The following is a 19,843-nucleotide window of genomic DNA, read 5'->3' on the forward strand; positions in this document are numbered from 1 at the left end:
TCCCAAGGTGCTCCAGATGGTTCATGGCTGTCCACTTGGGGACAGCCTAGGTCCTGCGACGTCTTGGGGCCGGCCGCCTTTTACTTGCCGAATTACCAAAGAGACGTGACACTGTTCGGACAAGTGTGAAACCACTGCACCAATCAGTGTGTCCTAAGTGATGCACGCACACTCCCCAACAACAGCGCTAAAGACAGTTCTGTGAGTATCGATGTGCAAGGAAGGACTTTGTTTCGGGGACACAGGTGCATGCGACCCTTCTGGGAAGAAGAGAGCTGGGTGGGCCACACCAGGTGACCATCACATGGGGGCATTCCAGACTCTGAGTCCTGGAAGAGCATCTACATCAACATCCTGGGACTTTGTTTTGGGTGAGTGAGTTACTGGGGACACATCTTTGTGGATTTATGTGCATGTGTGTTCTTTGTGTGTGTAGTTGTGACCTTGAGCGTGTGTGTCTTTCTAACCTCGCAAACAGCTGGACAGGTCAGCACTACATTTCTTGTGCACACTGCCAGTAGGCCAACTTAGTACCTCCATGCATTTTGTGGCTCTGCATGAGGCTAGCTGTCTGTCTGGAGCTGATCTCACAAACCGCTGGACCAATGAGTGCCAAACTTTGTATGCACGCTGCCAGTAGGCCACAGAAGTACCAACACATTTTTTATTCACTATTTCTTACATTTTATAATGGAATTCAATGGGGCTGTGATCGCAGTAAAGCCTTGCCCAAATGTGGAGTCATACTTAATTCATTCAGACGATGGAGAGTTGGGTTGATGCAGGATGGTGGGACTTCTAAAATGGCTACCGCTGGAGGGTTATGAGTAGCTCCTGACTGAGAACGTAATGCCATGGTCATTGAGGCGGTCGATGAGGCCGGTATTACAGAAGGCAGCACCTGGAGTGTACACTCCTCCCCTTCCTGGGAGTGAATGCCCTTCATACAACAAGGTGACTGCTGCCTGGACCATAGCTGCTGGTGTGGCAACATAGCCAGGCTCTGGACCTATGACCTGAGTGCAGATCTTGGCATTGGGGTGACCCTGTGAGTTGTCTTGTCCCTCTGAGTAGCCCTCCCCAAAGAATATAAGACTGAAATACGTGTCCTCCATCTGCTTCATAGTTGGACCAGCTTTGGAGAAAAATCCAAAAGAGAAGAATGATGGAAACATAGTGAGGAGTTTCCTTCCCAGGCTGAGTGTGACCATGAGCCTGAAGAACAGGCCAGCGCAGAACAGCTTAACGAGCGAGAATAGACCACCAACCCCAACATAGGCACTGTACTGAACTGGTGAATGTTCTTCTTCATCATAAAGATGTCGCTGGGTTCTCTTAACTACAGAGGGGTCAGAGCCCATGAAAGGGATGGCATACTGCTTAATTTCCTTACTGAAGAACACAGAGCCCCTCATTTTAACTCTGGCTCCCACGACAGGCATGGGTTTGTGGTTAAACTTTCTCCTCAGTTGGCGTAGAGCGTGGCTGTCTGAGAAGCCGTAGATGGCTGACTGCCAGGTCGCATCGTGGCCGACGGCCCCCTCGGGTCCAGTGGTGATGGTCAAGAAGCTCTCCACCGCTGTCAGTGTTCCTTTGAACTGTTGCTGAGTGTAAAGAATGCCCATGTCTGCCGGGATCGAGTCAAACCCACAACTGCCAATCACATACACTCCTTTATCCATGGCCTTACTGTGATAGACCAGCTGCATACGCTCCAAAAAGTGAGGTTCCCCACAGATGTCTATGCAGTGAGCGCCATTCTCAATGCAGGCTTTCACCACTGGCTCTCCATAGAATCTGTATGGTCCCACACAGTTGAGAATTACCACCCCTTGTTGGCACATCATGGCCAGTGATTCTTCATTGGACACATCTGCAACAATTATTTCAATGTCGGTTCTCAACTGTGGCATATGCAGCCTCTCTGCAGCTTGATTTAATACCCCTTCCAGACGCTCCCAGCTTCTTCCGGCTATGGCCCATTTGAGAGAGTCGGTGGAACGTTCGGAGGTGCATCGGGCGACCTCTTCCACCACAAACTGGCCAGTAAACCCAGAGGCACCGAATATGATGATGTGATATGGTCGATTAGATATTTCAGTCGCCATGGTGTATTTGACTAAAGGCACTCTCAACACTTCAATATATGGGTGCATATCCATGTATATACCGTATATGCAGATTTGCGCTGATGTCGGGCACGTCCAGTCCATATATGGGCATATGGGCTTGTATATATCATCTGGGTTATTGCGCTGACAACGTGTCGTGAAGTGACCAGCATGTTTAGGTACCCAGCATTAGCAGGGTTATTGTGTGGGTGAAATAGGCTCTTTCCCTCCCTCGCTCCCCTTCTCACTCTCCCTCTCTCTGTCCCACTGCCCCCTCCTCCTTTATTATTCTTGACTTTTTGGGCGGTGAAACCGCCCCTATATGTGAGGTTTGGACATCGACACCCATTGCACCCCCCCAACCCTGCGCTGTGATTGGCCACCAGTGTACCCCCTGCACTGTGATTGGCCAATCACAGTCTATTCAGACTGTGATTGGCTAGTGAACACATGACACATGTGCATAGCCCTGTAAATAGGACTATGCACTATATGTGAGGTTTGGACATCGACATTCGCTGCACTGTGATTGGCCACCATTGTACCCCCCCCCACCTATTGTAACCCCCCCAACCCTGCGCTGTGATTGGCCACCATTGTACCCCCCTAACCCTGCACCGTGATTGGCCACCATTGTACACTATGGTGGCCAATTCAGGACTATTCAGGACTGTGATTGGCTAGTGAACACATGACACATGTGCATAGCCCTATAAATAGGACTATGCACTTAAAAAAAACACATTTATGTTTTTTTTAAAGTTAGGGGTGTACAATGGTTGGTCCACAATATTACTTTTCTTTAAGTGAACTTCCATCACTGTGATGACCACTGCGACCACACCGCCCACTTCACACTGGGTGTGATTTTTTCATTCTATTTGTATTTTTTCCTATTTTATTTTTTTCTTATCAAGAATAACAAGCATTTCACTGCCTGCAATATTGCTACCAGCTGTATTGACTGCTATGTTGCATGTGATAAATCAACTCCATGAAAACTGAACTTCACATGCTGTTTTTGGTATCTATCAAGAGTTTGCTTTCAAGTTGACAAGTTCACACAATCTTGCTACACCATTGGTAAAATACCTATCTGGCTTCTCCATTTTTTTTAGGGAAGTGAAAACCCACGTTCTATCATTCTGGTGTAAAACATAATATGATATACCGCATGATGCTTTGTGTAATGTTTTGCAAAGTACACAATTGTCTGTGAATTCCCTTTCACAGACATTGGTATTGGTGTGCCGTGTGCGTGTGCGTGTGCGCGCGCGTGTGTGTGTGTGTGTGTGTGTGTGTGTGTGTGTGTGTGTGTGTGTGTGTGTGTGTGTGTGTGTGTGTGTGTGTGTGTGTGTGTGTGTGTGTGTGTGTGTGTGTGTGTGTGTGTGTGTGTGTGTGTGTGTGTCCCACATCTTAAATGGGTGCCATGTATACAGGGGACTCTACATAAGTAGGCATGACAGAATAGTGGATTTGATATCAAAAGATAGCACTTCTATTTTCAGGTCCTCCATCATGCTGTATAAGCATTCTACTGTGAAGCCGAGCATGATGATTCTGTGTTCTCTAACATTTCAGCTAACACCCCTGATGTCATTGTTGTTTATGAAAACCATAGGGAGGTGTTCATTCTCGAGGTCGGCTGTACTTTTGATTACAGCTTAGAGGAAGCCTTCCTAACCAAAGTGCTAAAATATCATCAGCTAGAGCCAGACCATCTCTCAGCTAGGCTACAGATTTAACTTTTGGTTTTTATCTTTGGTAGTCTACCAAAGTTGGTTGTGAGGGGCCTGCAAATGGTCGGCCTCTCCAAAAGGAGGGCTAAACAATTAGCAAGGTACTGCTCAATATCAGCTATTATAGGAAGCCGCTCAATTTGGAGGAGGCGTTGTTTCCTTTACCCATGATTGTTGTCCGCTATGTTCGACAAATATGCCATCTTTTGTTTTGTATGTAACAATGCTCTGCTTTACATGCACTTTGTAACTGGCTGTTTTCCCTTTATCTGACTGCACTGGCAGTGTTTATGTGTGTGCGTGCGTGTGCGTGTGCGTGTGCGTGTGCGTGCGTGCTTGGGGCCTTTTGCTTGACAGAAATCAAACTGAAACAGAGCTTTTTATGTCTTAGTCATCACTGTTCAATGTATTTCCCCGACCACCAACCAACTTCTTCACGTCAAAACACTTGTTTTTCTGTTATATATATGTATATAACAGAACTGTATTCATTGTGTGTGTGTGTGTGTGTGTGTGTGTGTGTGTGTGTGTGTGTGTGTGTGTGTGTGTGTGTGTGTGTGTGTGTGTGTGTGTGTGTGTGTGTGTGTGTGTGTGTGTGTGTGTGTGTGTGTGTGTGTGTGTCAGTAGTGGCGTGTTGCTCGCATGAGGGACTCAAGAGTGAAGCGTCACTGGAGTGAAGTGAAGTGCGAGGGCGCGCTTGGATTCGAGCCGTGGGGAGAGTTTAGCGTCCCCATATCTTGCCATAACTCCCTCCACCAAGAGAGCTAGCTTTCTTGGCACAGGGGGTTGTTGGCCGGAATGGTGAGCTGTGGGTCTTGGGTTCGATCCTGGCTCGGGCGATGCACTGTTCGGTTGTTACAATATATATTTTGTAACAACCGAATTTCCCATGTGGCAATGTGAAAATGAAACTAAAACAGAGCATAATCTTGTAGCCAGGCACCAAACATATCTTAACCAACATCCTTGCATCAAAGGCTTGTTGTCACGTCATAATCTCTTCCGTATTTAAGTGGTCTTAGAGTATGCAAAGGTGTTCTTTACTTCTGTTTTTGAGAACAATGTGTTTGACAATTAAGAGCTGTCTTCCTTTCAGATTAGGTGGGCATAGAGGTAAGAATAACTCAATAATCCACATTTAATCCTGTTTGATTTCATCATAATAATAATGAACTTAAATAATTGTGTTTTTGTAACGTGCATGAATGTGAAATTAATGTGTTGTGTGCATGCACTGCCATTGGTGAGGATGTTGTACAGTTCACTATGAAGCTAGTTTGTGGTGCTTCAAATGCACATAATGAGGTCAGTGCATACTTGTACATAGCCTTGTTGACAACAGTTGAGAGGTCTTTATTCTTGAAGTTGGCTGTGTGTGTTTGTTTGACTTGTACATAGGCATTTTTATGATAAGTGTTAGAAATATCAAGACACTGTACATCATCTAATATTTGTAAGCCCCCTTTGTAACTTTGTAACAAATGGGTCTTTGTAACTCCTAAGTGGTTCAGTGTTCAGGAATGTAGTATTTGAATCCATTCTCTTTGAAATATAAGTTGTGGATTCAAATATAGCATTTAAAATGTGTGTGACCTTTAAAACCAAGTAAACCTAAGTAACTTAGAAATTAATCTATTCACTGTACAAAATAAGTCCCAAGCACCCAAGAAATGTCAGTAGGAGGATCAAATTGAAAAGGTTTGGTAACAAAACATGCCAACATGTTTCGTCCTGTCGATCTTCATCGAGGCTCAAAGACAAACGGGCGAAACCTGTACCACCATTTTTTATAGACATGCCATAATAAAGGCTTTTTAATTTTATTCCGATTTCTCCTCCTGACATTACTTGATCTACTCTTGAGCCAAGCTGAATCCTCTGCTGTTATGATCATATTATTTTACAAACTAGTTTGAACTACATTTCCTAAGTAAAAGAAGAGCAAACTATATTTCTCTTGAGAGTAGCTTTGCTGTGTTCAACTTCTTTCATTGTTGTGAAGGTAACCCACAACCACACACTTCATCCACACAGTAGCCTACATTAAGACATTGGAACACTGAAACTGAAAAATGTGCAGATACACAATAATATATGTGCTTACAACATACAAAATTCACTCAAACTGAAGTTGGGAATCATATCTGTATATCTGTATCTGTCTCTACAAAAAGACCAAACAGTGCAGCGTGATTGTTTGGTAGAAGAGACATCCAATACAAAATAAAACATGAAAACGATGAACGGATAGCCCCACACCCCAAACACCATGCAGGGTACAATAATAGTGTAAAATTAAAGCAGACACTCAGCTCAGAGGATTGCTAGCTTATAAAACAAATTGCTTCAGCACTGGCACAGAAGAGTTTCTGGACTCTTAGTGCTGCCAGGAGTTGATTAATGCAGATCGGTGTTGTTAATTAGTTAATTGGTTAAAGGGTCTACACCATGAAAATCACTTTTTTCTTGTTTTTTTGTATTTTTTGGGGTCCCCAGTGTCTCTTGTACCCCAAAAAATGTTTTTTTTTTAATTCAGTCATTCCTTCTCATTTCATGGATTTCCAGAAATGTTTATGAGGTCACAAACATTATTGATGGCAAACCCAATGTTAAATGAAAAGTGCCCGAATCGCTCCGAAACTTTTTCTACCCCCCCTAAGTGGGGGTCTACGAACAAATACTTCGGGCTCTGATTTTGGCTCCGCCCCCCGGAAGTGGGTGAAACAGGCACCTCAAACACTTGGTGGAATTGGGGGTGGGGTATATCTGAGTGATGATTTAGGCTCAAACCTTTTGAAAAAGGTTTGAGGGACATACACCATATGATATTAAAAAAAAAAAAAAAAAAAAAAATTCATGGTGTAGCTCCTTTAAGGTTCACAATGTTAGTCACTGCATGCACTGCGAAATAAGTGGGGTATGATATCACTCAACATTTTTGCAAGTGTTATTCCAGTATGTTTATTAAGCACAAGTCTTTTAGGTGAACTACTGGCTTTGGAATATCATCTATAATTGAGTACTTGATCGAACTGCTCAAATACTGAAATTCAGATTGAAATTTGGTTACTGTGCCCTTATGACAGTTCAGTGTCTGTAATAATGTTTTCAAGCTGTTTAGTCTGTGTGAATGTAATACAGAATAAACGACAATAGCCTAATAATCAAATGACAATCGGGTCACACTCCCAATTAACACAGGATCTTGTTTTATTGACCTTTGGAATTTCCCTAGCTCTGCGTTAGGTTAGGAGTTCTCCAGCTAGAATTTCCCATAAGATTGGAGAGCTCCCCGAAATGGGGGTAGCTGCAGGGAGGAGGGTCCAGAACGCAGTCATGGAAAAACAACGCCATGTCTTTGAAAGGCATGACCAGACTCGAATAAAAGCAGGCTGCTCTATTCAACTTCCACTTTGATTTCTGGTTGCATACACCCCCAAGGAAAATGCTTTACTAAATGCTCATTCAAATACTGCACTTTACATTTAGGCCAATGAATGATCGTTGGGTGTTGTGGTTGCAGAAGATCTAAAGCCCAAGAACCGTGAGGACTCGTCTTCTTTGTCATCCATAGATAGCCTACTTATTCTATCTATCTATCTATCTATCTATCTCTATCAATCCATCCATCTCAGGACAAATGACCCTTCCGCCGCAACATAACGGGAAAACTAAAGGAGGAAACTTTTTCAGACTGCCTAAACAACTGAGACGAAACACGAAAACGAGTTCCAGTTCCAATGTTACTAATGCAACAGACGCTGTTGAGACACACCGAGGTGAGAGAAGCCTACTACACTACACTAATGCCCAAACTGCAGTGGTGGAAAAAGTACTACATTGTTTTACTTAAGTAAAAGTATCAATACTGCAATGTAGAAATCCGGAATTCAAAATGTACTTGTGTAAAAGTGCAAAAGTATTGTATCAAAATGTACTTAAAGTACCAAAAGGAGAAAGTACTCATTATGCAGAATGTCCCGTTTCACAAGTTATCATATCATATGTATAAAATGTATTAAAATCTTTTGAAAATAAATAGCCGAGCGAGCTACATAAAGCTCACAATGCGTAGCGATGCAACGCATTGTGAGCTTGTAGATCGGCCATTTAGCCAAATAGCCAAAGTAGGGCTGAAGTGGTTAATGTATGTTTTGTAATAATAATCGAAAACTACAAAGTAACTAGTAACTAAAGTTTTCAAATAATTGTAGTGGAGTAAAAGTGCAATATTTGCCTTGGAAATACTCCAGTAAAGTAAAAAAAATACCTCAAAATTGTACTTATACAGTAGCCTACTTGAGTAAATTTACTTAGTTACTTTCCACCACTGCCAAACGGTTACAACTTTTGGGGAAATTGACATTCTAATTTGCTTTCCTCTTCAGATGAAATCTCATTTGAGCAGAACCTGGAGCATCTCCGTCTGTCGGAAGCTGGAAAGCAGCTGATCGACAGAGAAGAGCGTCTGTTCGGGGGGACGGACCCGCTCGAATGTCCGAAAGATCAAGTAGATCAACTCGCCGAAGACCACAAGACCCTCCTCGGGTGTGTGACCCAGGCTCTGAGGGAGTCCCTCGACCCGGCGAAGGAGGAAGGCGTGGAGGTTTTAAAGTCCGCCGTGAAAGCTCTTCTCCAGGAAGCGGAGCAGGACAAGAGGTGGGTTTCAGCGGAGAGGAGAAGCCAGACTTCCCCGGCATGGAGACCGAGTCGCTGGAGACGACGACTGGATACCACGCTCCAGACGACCGTGGAAGAGCGAATGGACGCGGCTGGTTCTGTGGTGGATCAGGCGGAGGGGCGGTCGTCTGTTCAGATGGAGATAGATGGGAAGGGGAAGAGGATCAAAGAAGACCTCCAGAGGGTGGTGGAGGTCCTGAGGGACTGCTATCCGGTGGAGATTGATATTTGTAACCACTTCGCCAGGCTGTACCACCAGGACTTCAGCTCCAGGCTGAGCAAGATCGCAGACTTTGTGCTCAACGAGAATGACTGCGCTCATGTCCTGCGTTGGATGAACGATTACTATCCAAAGTAAGTAGCCTACATGTGTGGCTTACAATTTTTGGGTTAAAACAAAAGTTTTATTATTATTATTATTATTTTTATTATTATTATTATTATTACATTTATTATTATTATTATTATTATTATTATTATTATTATTATTATTATTATTATTATTATTATTTTTATTATTATTATTATTATTATTATTATTAAAAAGTTAAAGCTCTATTCTGATCATAATGCTTGCTATAAACCAAACTAATGTTTTGTTTGAGGATAACGGGTCTTCCATAGCCTGTCTCCACCCCCTGAATCGCTAGCCTCGCATAATGGAGTGAAACGAAATGAAAATTCAGGCTGAGTGTCAGGCTAGGTCTTCCCATGATATCTCCAGCTCTTTAATATTAACAGAAAAAGTTAAAAATTAAAAAATCACCTATTTAGACACCTATTTTATCCGGCCTGAAAATGCATTTTCTAAAATGCTGGAAAGACAGGGAGACTTAGCTCTGGTCCAACACTATGGATCAGAGCTAAGGGAGACCACTGTTACTGAACAGACATTCCACATAAATGATTGCTATCAGAATGTAGAGCTATTGAAAGCTTTATTTTTAACAAGAAATATCACTTTATCTTTAAAATCATCATAAAGATTAGGGAGCGTGCTAATGTGACTGACTTTCTCTCTCTGTGCCAGTATACTTAAACAATATGAGAAAGACATCAACTGTGAGGCATTGGGGAAGCTGTTGTCTGAGAAAGTGTACAAACCGATGGAGGAGCAATATCTTACCAACTCACAGGTAAATCAGAGATAGCTTGATCTATATGCAGTACGTCAGGGAGAGGTAGATTGTTAATTGTTGTTTTTTAAGCAGGTGTTGTATGAGTGAGTAATACAATCGATTCTCATCAGTTAATATATTCCATCCATGATGAGATATAGCTATTATAATTAGAGGGCTCATGGAATGTTGTAAGCTGGGAAAGAGTATAAGCTTGTCTGTACTGCAAGCTCCATATGAGTGGTGAATCCCATGAGGAATAAAAGTTAAATGGAATTCCTGAAGCTGTTTTGAATAAACAATAACAACTATTAAAAAACAATTTGAAGACTGTTAGGAGCACAGTTTTGCTGCGTGTGTGTGTGTGTGTGTGTGTGTGTGTGTGTGTGTGTGTGTGTGTGTGTGTGTGTGTGTGTGTGTGTGTGTGTGTGTGTGTGTGTGTGTGTGTGTGTGTGTACGCGCGCGCATGCGAGAGAGAAACCTTTTTATGGCTAACTAACTAATCCTGTGTTTGTGTGTGCATGTGAACTTGTGTCTAGGTGAAGGTGCAGAAGCTCATCAAACTGATTCTGAAGAAAGAGGTAGAAGCATGGATGAAAGGAGATAAGCCTGAGTTTGAGGAATATTACTCAAGTCCATTGGCCATCGATGTAGTTCAGGTAGAGAATGCTCAAGATTCAATACTTTTTTTTGGCCACAGTTTGGAGTTTGTCTCAATGCATTAAATCACGATAAAAGACAAAAATATCGATATCACGATAAAAGACAAAAAGTAAGGAGAAGTTAACCTAAGTTATACAGATGCAAGTACTGTAAGTATAATAAGTGTGCTATACTACAGGTATACTGATATCAGGTGGTATGCAAGTAGGGATGCACTGATTAATCAGTCAAACATCGTTACCGGCTGATACTCGCTTTGTTGACTGTCATCGGCTTATTGGCAAGTAACATTCACCGATGCCATAGGCTGATGTTGTTTCTGTTGTGTCATAAATCTATAAGATACATTTTGTGCTTACTAAAAGATAGTGTGATGAAGCGATGAAACATTTCAAACTGTTTTTATAATGAAGATTTATTTGTTTGTGGCACAAAAAGGGGAAGGAATAACAACAAAAACAATGGCAACCGTTATTCGGCCAAATTGTTACTTTAAACATCAGCATTAGTATAGGCCCATCATTTCCCTATCGCTACATCCCTAGTTAGGGCCACAGTTGATGAAGTATTGAGGAGACAGGCTCAAGGTAGAACTCAGATTAGTGCCATTATTGATCCTACTTACAATAAGAGTGATGCATTTCACGAGTGCAACCACTAAACTTCAGTTTCCGGAAAAATATGATAAATAATAGTAAGGAACACATGGGTGAGATGGCTAAAACAATACTCCTATAATACTGGAAAGAAATACCAGAAATTAGGAAGTAGGAGTTATGGGCTTAGAAAAAGGTACAAAGCTTTTTTTTTATGTCTCTGTTTTCTAACAAAAATGTCTCCCCACAATATCAGCTTATCAAGAACTGGAATCAGTCTAATCTTCTCATTTTTAGATTGACAAACATGCACAGCATTATCTTTCTCTGAAGATTGGAAATTTGTTTTCTGACATAGGAGTTGGTTTGAATACTGTATTACCTGGATGTTGTTGTAGTTTTCATAATCCTTCGTATTCTTCTGAATTTAGTGTCTCAATGGTACCATGCGGTCAGCAGAAGTTTATTTAGGAGACCAGCAGAAGGCCCTGGCGGTAATGTGCCTTCTTGAAGACTTCCTACAAAGGTAATGTTATACTGTATCTAACATAACATTTACTATATATACTGTAGCAATATTCACAAGTGGTGAAGATTTTATTGATTCCTTGACTTTATTTAATAGTAATATTTAACAGGCATATGGTCATCCTTTAAAACATCCCATATTTATAAAGCAGTGTGTGTGTGTGTGTGTGTGTGTGTGTGTGTGTGTGTGTGTGTGTGTGTGTGTGTGTGTGTGTGTGTGTGTGTGTGTGTGTGTGTGTGTGTGTGTGTGTGTGTGTGTGTGTGTGTGTGTGTGTGTGTGTGGGGGAGGGTTGCAGAGAGAATTATACTGATATTAACAAGTAACTTTTAAGTGTCCTTTTAATTTATTACAGTTTTAAGAAGTTCCACGAGGATGTAATCAAGGGAACCTCTGCAAACAGCAAGCCTGTAATGATGGCAAACCTCATCTGTGTAGAACAATTTAGGTATGTGTCATAAAATCATTTGTATCCTCAGAAATACAAGAATGAATTGATATTCCATGAAAACAAAATGCTCTATTTAGACCATTGCAAGAAAATGTGTTTTCAAAAAGGAGGCAGCTCATCCATCGTCCATTGTAATTTGACACAGCTAGTCACATTTGGGAAATTATGCATTATACTTGTCTCTAGCTTAGATTTCAAGCCATGTTGGTGTGGCCTAGTTTGATGTGTGCCAAGTATCTAACTCAACCATCAATCAGTGCGGAGGGCAAATTTCTTGCCTGTAGTTGGCAAAGAACAGTTGGTTTAGTGTGATGAGGGGCGAAATAGCTGAATGGGTAGAGAGGCCGCCTGCAAAACAGAAGGTTCCTGTTTTGCATGCAGGCCCCGGACTGTGTGTCGAAGTGTCCATGAGAAAGACACTTAACCCCTAACTGCTCCGCAGACACTACGCCCATGGTGACCACTGCTCCTGGTACTTAGCATGGGTACCCCAAAAAAGTACCCCAAACGAGTGGGGACCAAATGACTATTATCCTTCTTTAAATGCACAAAATCTTTGCATGCGAATAACTGTTATTTAGACACAAAGTGAAGGAGTAGTAAATAGCATTTGATCAACATATAAATGGAATAATATATACTGTTCAAAGAGAAGATTGTGTGCACATCCCACGCCTGTATTTAGGCCAGGTGCTGGACATCAAGGGAAGAATCAAGGAAAAGAAGAAGGAAGTCCGCACACTGTTCTCAAGCTCCAAGAAACTCACTTTTTTTATTTTCGACCTTCTAGGTCTTCATCAGGCAAATCAGCTTTTTTGCCTGATGAAGACCTAGAAGGTCGAAACGTTGCAAAAATAAAAAAGTGAGTTTCTTGGAGCTTCTGAACAGTGTGCGGACTTCCTTCTTATTTTCCATAATATATACTGTACCTGGTGAATTCTGCAGCAAGTATGATGTAGCCACTTTAGCTCAAAGTGACAGTTAAGCACACTATTGCACTGATTGGTCAGCTACCTGTTGTATTGCCCTAATGGTTATCAGTCATTTTCACAATATTGTATTATAGCCATTGAACTGTGATGTCTACCTCTGTGCAGGGACTACATCATTAAGAAAACAAGTCTCTTCCCAGAGGAAGTAAGGGAAAACTGTTTGTCAACTCTGACTGCTATGAAAGAATCAGGATATGCATACTTACTGAGCCCCATGCACAAGGACCTAAAGGTATTTATATTTTCAGCAATTCTGTCTGAGTTTTCAGAATTGCTTTTTTCAGAATGTGTAGCAAATGTACAGGAATTTGTGCAAAGCTACACCTCCAATGTAGACTAGGTATAGGTGCAGGCTGCACAGTCAAATTAGTTAATTTCACTCTTGAGAGTCTAAAGATGTACCTACATTTTACTGAGTTCTTTGTATTAAGTTCAATGTTACCCTTAGGAAAAAGCAACACTCCAATATTTAAAATAAATAGAAAGAGATCTCATTTACGATTTACATGATCTATTGTCTATTCTTCTATTATCTATTCTAATTACTAACATTGAACTAACATATCCAATGTCTTTTTGAACCCCCTCAAACACACAGCCTCAGTACAGAAAACTGGGAACCAGTGAATGGCTGAATAGACCTTTGTTTGAGGAGCTGCTGAACAGTGTGGAAAAACGTATTCAGGATCTCAAGGGGCTGAACGAGTTCTGTCATCAGGTAGATAAAACTTGCATCTGCTATTTTAGAAAATGAAACAGTTTAAATTTAAAACATGGAAAACAACAATGCAACAATGAAATCGCTGGTTTGAATCAACTTGGAAAATCAGGGAGAGAGGTTTTGGACGTAATAGTGCTTTCCCCTCCCTCAACAGCTATCATTGAGAGACACTTAAGCATCCCAATCACAGACTGCTGCAATTTACAATTTAGGCATTTAGAAGATGCTCTTATCTATCATGGCTGCTCTAGTAGAGCTACTGAACTGTCAAAAGTCAAGGGCTGGATGTAAATGTGTGTATGGGTGTAAAGCCCAGTGTTGCTAGACAAGACCTTCTACTTACAACGGTAACCGTTGCCGGTTCAAATAGATATGTTGTCCAGCTGCTATTTGTATTTTAATTGAAAGAAGAGCCTTAACATACCCATTATAACAGAGCCACAATGCCTTTCCTTTTCATCATAGAGGATTTTATTATCAGATATAATGTCGTAACAATCCAATGTAGACTTACCACGAGGCTCCTGGTTGTAAAACAATGCTATATGCTCCCGTAGAAGCCACACATCTTTATGTAATCAATCTAGCTTTAAGAAAAACATGTTTTATTTGCAATGTCATGGAGAAATACCCACAATCATAACGTGTTGCAGCGACGTCTCTGATTGGTGGAGCTTGCGTTTCTACTAATGTTAGGCCCCTGTTACGCTCTATTCTAACTTTACTGTGAAACAACTGCTGAAAGACAGACAATCAGATACTGTACATTGAAAATAAAAGGAAGGAAGATTAATTGATTCTATGACCTATTGTATGTTTACTTGACTTATTGATCTTTTGGTTGAATATTGATCGACTTAATGCAGGAGCTGATGGGACGGCTGGAGAGGGAAGTGACATCGGAGTACGTCACAAGGCTTCTGAAAGACAAGGTCAAGCTGAAGAACAAGGAGAAGCAAGAGCAGGCAGCCAGAACTGTGACTGAAAATGGACACAGCCTTCACGAGCTGTTTTCTAAAGTGGTGAGACATTACACTGACATCACACAATAAGTGGGGGCAGTAGAGGAACCCCTTGCCAATTATTTATTACGGTTAAATAAAACTGAAACTAAAACAAGAATAATCGATGTGAAAATGAGTTAGCTAGATTTAGTTTTTATTTAAAGAAACTTTTTTTAATAGAATCGTTCAAACATGGTTTCCAGTTTTCTGAAGTTGAACGCTCCTCTGAATGGTCAGTTTTGCTGTTGTCAGCAAAGTTGGTGATATCAAAAGTAAGAGTAGACGATAAAAGCCATGATAAACATGTTGAGACTCGAGCGTCTTTTGCTCGTGTGACTTGTTTGTTTTTAGTTCAGCACCAGGGTGTCTGTGTGGATGTGCGTGACCTACTTTGATCCGCATGAAATGATTCTCATTCCATGTGCTGAGAGTTTGCACTGGAAAAACTATAAATGAAGGCAGGCTGGATTTCTCGTCATTTAATGACAAGAAATCAAGCTCTTGGCACACAGAACGCATTGGGAGGTGTTGCCTGATTTACACACATTCTCCTCACAATAGAACAATAGAATTCTTGTGTACTTGTTTAATGTACATGGGGGGCCCAGGAGCTTATTGAGTTCGGTGTTGAAGTTGGATCTGAGATCTGCTGGCAGTAGTGATGTTATGGCTGTACACAGTAGCTTTCAGGGTTAGACTAACACTGATACTCAATAAGGAAATGAAACTATCACCATCAAAGCAGGCGTTTGGCCTGAATATTTAATAAGTACACGATCTTCAACACTTTGGCTGGGGCACAGGACATTTTGCATATCAAGACTACACACACAAACACAATTTAAAATATGCATACACATAAAGATGATACAACTGCACAGTGTGCACATACATGGATAAACCTTTAAGTAGGAACCATGCGCACAGCGCCTTCAAGCACCTCAATGAAATGAAATGTAAAGGCTTTATTTCTTTATTACTATTGCTGCTATTTTATTATTATTCTTTGTTATTGTTTATTATTGCTGCTATAATGTTATGGAATCAAAACCACATTTTACTCTTGTGTCCTGTAAGAACAATACAATAAGAAAATATCTTGAATCATGGCTCATGAAAACATGTTGGTTTGATCAATGTCATTGCTTTGGGGTCTTGAGGGATAGATTTTAAGGCATTTCTAGTTTAATTTCCATTAAAAAAAGAGGGGGAGAGGGGGTAGAGACAGGAGAGTGAGTAGACAGGAGAGGGGGTTAAAACAGGAAGACATGTGACAGAGGTCATGAGCTGGCTGCAGCGTTTGTTCCTGCAGTGCCTGCATCCACTGACTGACCTACAGTAATACAATACCCACACACTCGTACTGTACGAGTGGACACACACACACACACACACACACACACACACACACACACACACACACACACACACACACACACACACACACACACACACACACACACACACACACACACACACACACACACACAAGCAATTTATCTATGCAAGGTCACATTGTACATTTTTGATGAATGTCTGATGAGACATCAATCATAACCATGCAGTAGTTTGAACCAGAGTTTAAAGAAGGCCATTATTGTTAACAGGGTTCCAGGGAGGATTGGCTGGCTGACATTCTGCCCAAGATTGCAGAAGTGCTGAAACTCCAAGACCTTCCTTCCATTCAGATGGAAGTAGCATCACTGGCAACATTTTACCCTGACCTGAGGTAACCTTTACATTCTGTTGAACTTCTTTTGCTGGCCTCTCTGACTTCCGGGGAAGGTGTGTGTCAGTTGTCAATAACGTTTGACAATGTGCAAAATGGCAATTAAACATGTGTCTAAACATCACAAAAGTGGAATTTATAATGGTATTGTGAAGGAACAAAATATGAAAAGTGGAAAGATGATAGAGCACACAGAGATGTTTTGTTGTGTGAGTGTCCTCACTCCTTTTCTACCATCACCAAATATATCTGTGTTTATTTATGTAGAATCTTGTAGATATTGTCCATTGTGGGAATTGTTTTCCTAATACTTTGTACTACTTTACTATTACTATGATTAATAATTTCTACTTCTGACATAGATATTTTGTAATTTATGTTTATAATTATCTCCTTTACATATGTACACTCTGCTTAAATAAGTAAATGATGTTACATTTCTGATTCAATTATCAGGGATTAAAGCAGCACTATTTAATTATTTTTAAAATGTAATTTTGTCCAATCTGTAATGGTATGTCAATACAATATAACTTATACAATTGGGGCGGTTGTATTTTGTCTCCCTGCTCTTCTATTGAGACATTTAGATCGTGTCAAAGGTCATGTCTCACCTGTGTCACCTTTTCTTAATGAGATAAAGTGACAAACATGTCTTGTTTTTTAAATTCATAATTCAGATTATGTTATTATTTATTAAGTCTTTTATTTTGAAAAGATTAACAATTTAATTGAACTGTTTCTTTCTGACCTACAGTGACAAACACGTCATTGCCCTGCTGAAATTGAAGACCAACCTATCCAACAACGACAGGGAGAAGGTGAAGGCCGCTTTTCAAGATAGTTTGGCTGAAATCAATCATCAGGATGCCCAGCCTTTTTTCTCCAAAATACTGATCAAATAAGGGCTCCAGAATGCAACCATGATGGTTGCACATGCGACCGAAAATCTGTGAAGAACTGACCCCACTCTGCCTCTGATTAGCTCTTAAGGTCCTTACACACCGGGGCGATTTTTTCGTGCGAATAATACGCTTTTTTTAAAAACCTTATAAAGTCAATGCAAGCGTACATGGCGCGAAAAAGCGGAAAAGCGAAGCGAAAAAGCGTCTTTTAATTATTCGGAACGAGTCCGAATTTTGCGTATATTCGCCACATTCGCCGGTGTGTAAGGACCTTTACCCTGATATTCTTCTATGCTGTATGCAGGTGGGGGAAATAATAAGGCAGGTGTGAAGCCGTGCCCTGTACTCTTTCTCAAGCAACATTACAGCAGCACATTATGCATTGCATTTATTGCAAAGAGTGGGGCCAAAGCATGGCTGGGAAAAGTGCTTTTGCTGTCAAATAGGCTCTGTGCATGATTGTAGTTGGCTCATCAGATTTGAACTGGAAACACAACACTTTTATGTGTTTCCGGTTCAAATCTGCTGCGGCGCCAATCAAATGAAGCTATTGAAATACTGACCTGGAACAGGAAAAGGGAATGCCACCTTCTGGAAAAGGGAACTACAGTCAAGCACAGTGCTTATTGAAACGTTAGAAATAGCCCTAATTTTAAGTGGACATATGCAGGTGCTTATAACAATCAATTGATTGATTACAGGGATGGGAGTGTGGTACAGCTTTCTGGTAAATGTCCAGTAATGGAAAACTCCATAGGTTCACTTCCTATTATAGCCATGTGTCCTTGAACAAGACACCTTGAACTTAATGTAAGTTGTAGTGAATATGAGTGGCAGCTAAACACAGTATCTAAAATGTTAAAATACATTATTTAAAAAAAGCTAAGTACAGTATTTAAAAATGCAAGTTGTGGTTAATCTACAAGAGTCCAGGTCTTATGTACACTCTCCTTTGTGTTTGGTGAAATGTTTATTTTTATTTTTATCCTTTGTGCTTTTTCTCGTGTTCAGCTCAAATGAACATCAGTGAGTGTATTGAACATCAGTGAGTGTATTGAGTTTTATATTGTATTTTCAGTATACAGCGTTATTAGCTGTTGTTACCAGTGTTATCCAACTGCTGTCAATACATTCACAGTCGGACATACAGTATATCTTATGTAGACATATATTTTTCTATTAAATACATTAAAATGCAATGATAATGTGACTTTGATTAAATTGGCAATGACATTTAATGCATTGGATGGATTACCTATGTCATGCAAGTTTATTGCCTGACGTGAATGGAAACGTGGTTCAGCTTGTAGGTCTGCTATTTTTTAATTCAGGCTTAAATGGTTAAATCATAATGCATTTTCGTAAGTTTGGGTCCTGGGGTTCCCTTCCTATAAATATAGTGGAGTCAAAAGTACAATTTTTTGGGGCGGTGTAGCGCCCCTATAAGTGGGGTTGGGACACCTCATTAGTACACCCTTCGCTGTACTGTGATTGGCTCATAATTAGTACACCCCTAGCATTAGTACACCCCTAGCTGTACTGTGATTGGCTGACTCTATTGGCTGACTCTATTCAGCACTGTGATTGGCTAGCGAGACACATGATGAAATTGATAACGGTTCAATTAAATTGTTCATCTTTTCAAAATAAAATACTTAATAAATAATAACATAATCTGAATTATGAATTTAAAAAACAAGACATGTTTGTCACTTTATCTCATTAAGAAAAGGTGACACAGGAGAGACATGACCTTTGACACAATCTAATGTCTCAATAGAAGAGTAAAGTCGGTGTTGATTATTCAATTGCTTTGAGTGTTTGTAATTTGTCCTCGACTTCAAGATTCAGGATTTGTATTTTTACATATTTTATACGTTACACAATTGTAAAATTATTTGGCTATAGCAGCAATACTAAGAAAAAGGCAAGGTATGTACATTACTCACAGCACACAGCAAGGTGCTGTGTTCCCCCTAAACCTAACCCTAACCCTAAACCCTAACCCTAAGGTAGATGGGCAACATAGAACCCGGGGAACAGGGATGACCCCATTCAAATTTCTAAATATCCATCTATGTGCACACTGCACAGTGTGTATGAATATCTATTTTACGTGTATACATACTGTATATGCAGATCTACTCAATCAGCATGTGTTTGTGTGCACAGTCTTGTTATGCAAGGTGTCATGTGCGAGTGTGCATAGTACGTTTCTGTTTAAATATGTGGCAGGTTTGTGAGGGGGGCTGTGTGCGATTTTGTGTGTGTAACAGGTTGCCTCTATACACAGGCAGATGGGGGGTCCTGTATTGAGGATCAGGGGGCAGATGTGTTGGAGGCAGGCCTGGAATTTAATCACTTTAGGGGCAAAGCCACTTGACCTTTGGTGTTGTACATTTCTTGAGGGCACAAAGGCCAAATAGCAGGGCAGGGAGGTCATCAAATAAAACAATGATTTTTAAGACCACGGAAATAATGAATTAATTCAATTCATCAAAAAGCTGTTTGTATCACAACATAATTATTATTTACAAATTACAAGTATTTAAAAAAATTACGAGTGCTCAGCCCTGGACTGGATTAATTTGAAGATGTGGAATCAGGG

The 19,843-nt window shown here is 40.7% G+C and overlaps 2 protein-coding genes across 3 annotated transcripts; one reads left to right on the plus strand and one right to left on the minus strand.

The window, feature by feature from the left end:
- The first annotated feature begins 44 nt into the window (after positions 1 to 44).
- On the plus strand, positions 45 to 18,434 carry tnfaip2b (tumor necrosis factor, alpha-induced protein 2b). 2 transcript variants are annotated; one of them, XM_080415195.1, is made up of 12 exons: positions 45 to 371; positions 7,486 to 7,629; positions 8,239 to 8,884; positions 9,561 to 9,666; positions 10,188 to 10,307; positions 11,339 to 11,433; positions 11,789 to 11,881; positions 12,982 to 13,108; positions 13,475 to 13,594; positions 14,464 to 14,619; positions 16,209 to 16,330; positions 17,088 to 18,434. In XM_080415195.1, the coding sequence occupies exons 1-12, from the start codon at positions 212 to 214 to the stop codon at positions 17,233 to 17,235; spliced, it is 2,037 nt and encodes a 678-aa protein (XP_080271321.1). In that variant the 5' UTR covers positions 45 to 211; the 3' UTR covers positions 17,236 to 18,434. The 2 variants fall into 2 exon arrangements, with proteins under 2 accessions (XP_080271321.1, XP_080271322.1); XM_080415196.1 differs by lacking the exon at positions 45 to 371 and adding an exon at positions 4,869 to 4,963.
- LOC308075354 (saccharopine dehydrogenase-like oxidoreductase) lies at positions 378 to 2,547 on the minus strand. The gene has a single exon (XM_080415197.1). The coding sequence runs from the start codon at positions 2,211 to 2,213 to the stop codon at positions 822 to 824; it is 1,392 nt and encodes a 463-aa protein (XP_080271323.1). The 5' UTR covers positions 2,214 to 2,547; the 3' UTR covers positions 378 to 821.
- Positions 18,435 to 19,843: the final 1,409 nt, after the last annotated feature.

Source organism: Gymnoscopelus braueri, assembly GCF_963280865.1.
Source record: "Gymnoscopelus braueri genome assembly, chromosome: 19".
Classification (NCBI taxonomy): domain Eukaryota; kingdom Metazoa; phylum Chordata; class Actinopteri; order Myctophiformes; family Myctophidae; genus Gymnoscopelus; species Gymnoscopelus braueri.

Bases quoted from the DNA above. Each gene is read 5' to 3' on its own strand.
- tnfaip2b (XM_080415195.1), top strand. From the start codon at position 212: ATGTGCAAGGAAGGACTTTGTTTCGGGGACACAGGTGCATGCGACCCT. The intron at 8,885-9,560 runs GTAAGTAGCCTA...TCTCTGTGCCAG, and splicing joins ATGAACGATTACTATCCAAA to TATACTTAAACAATATGAGA. The intron at 13,595-14,463 runs GTAGATAAAACT...GACTTAATGCAG, and splicing joins TGAACGAGTTCTGTCATCAG to GAGCTGATGGGACGGCTGGA.
- LOC308075354 (XM_080415197.1), bottom strand. From the start codon at position 2,213: ATGGACTGGACGTGCCCGACATCAGCGCAAATCTGCATATACGGTATA.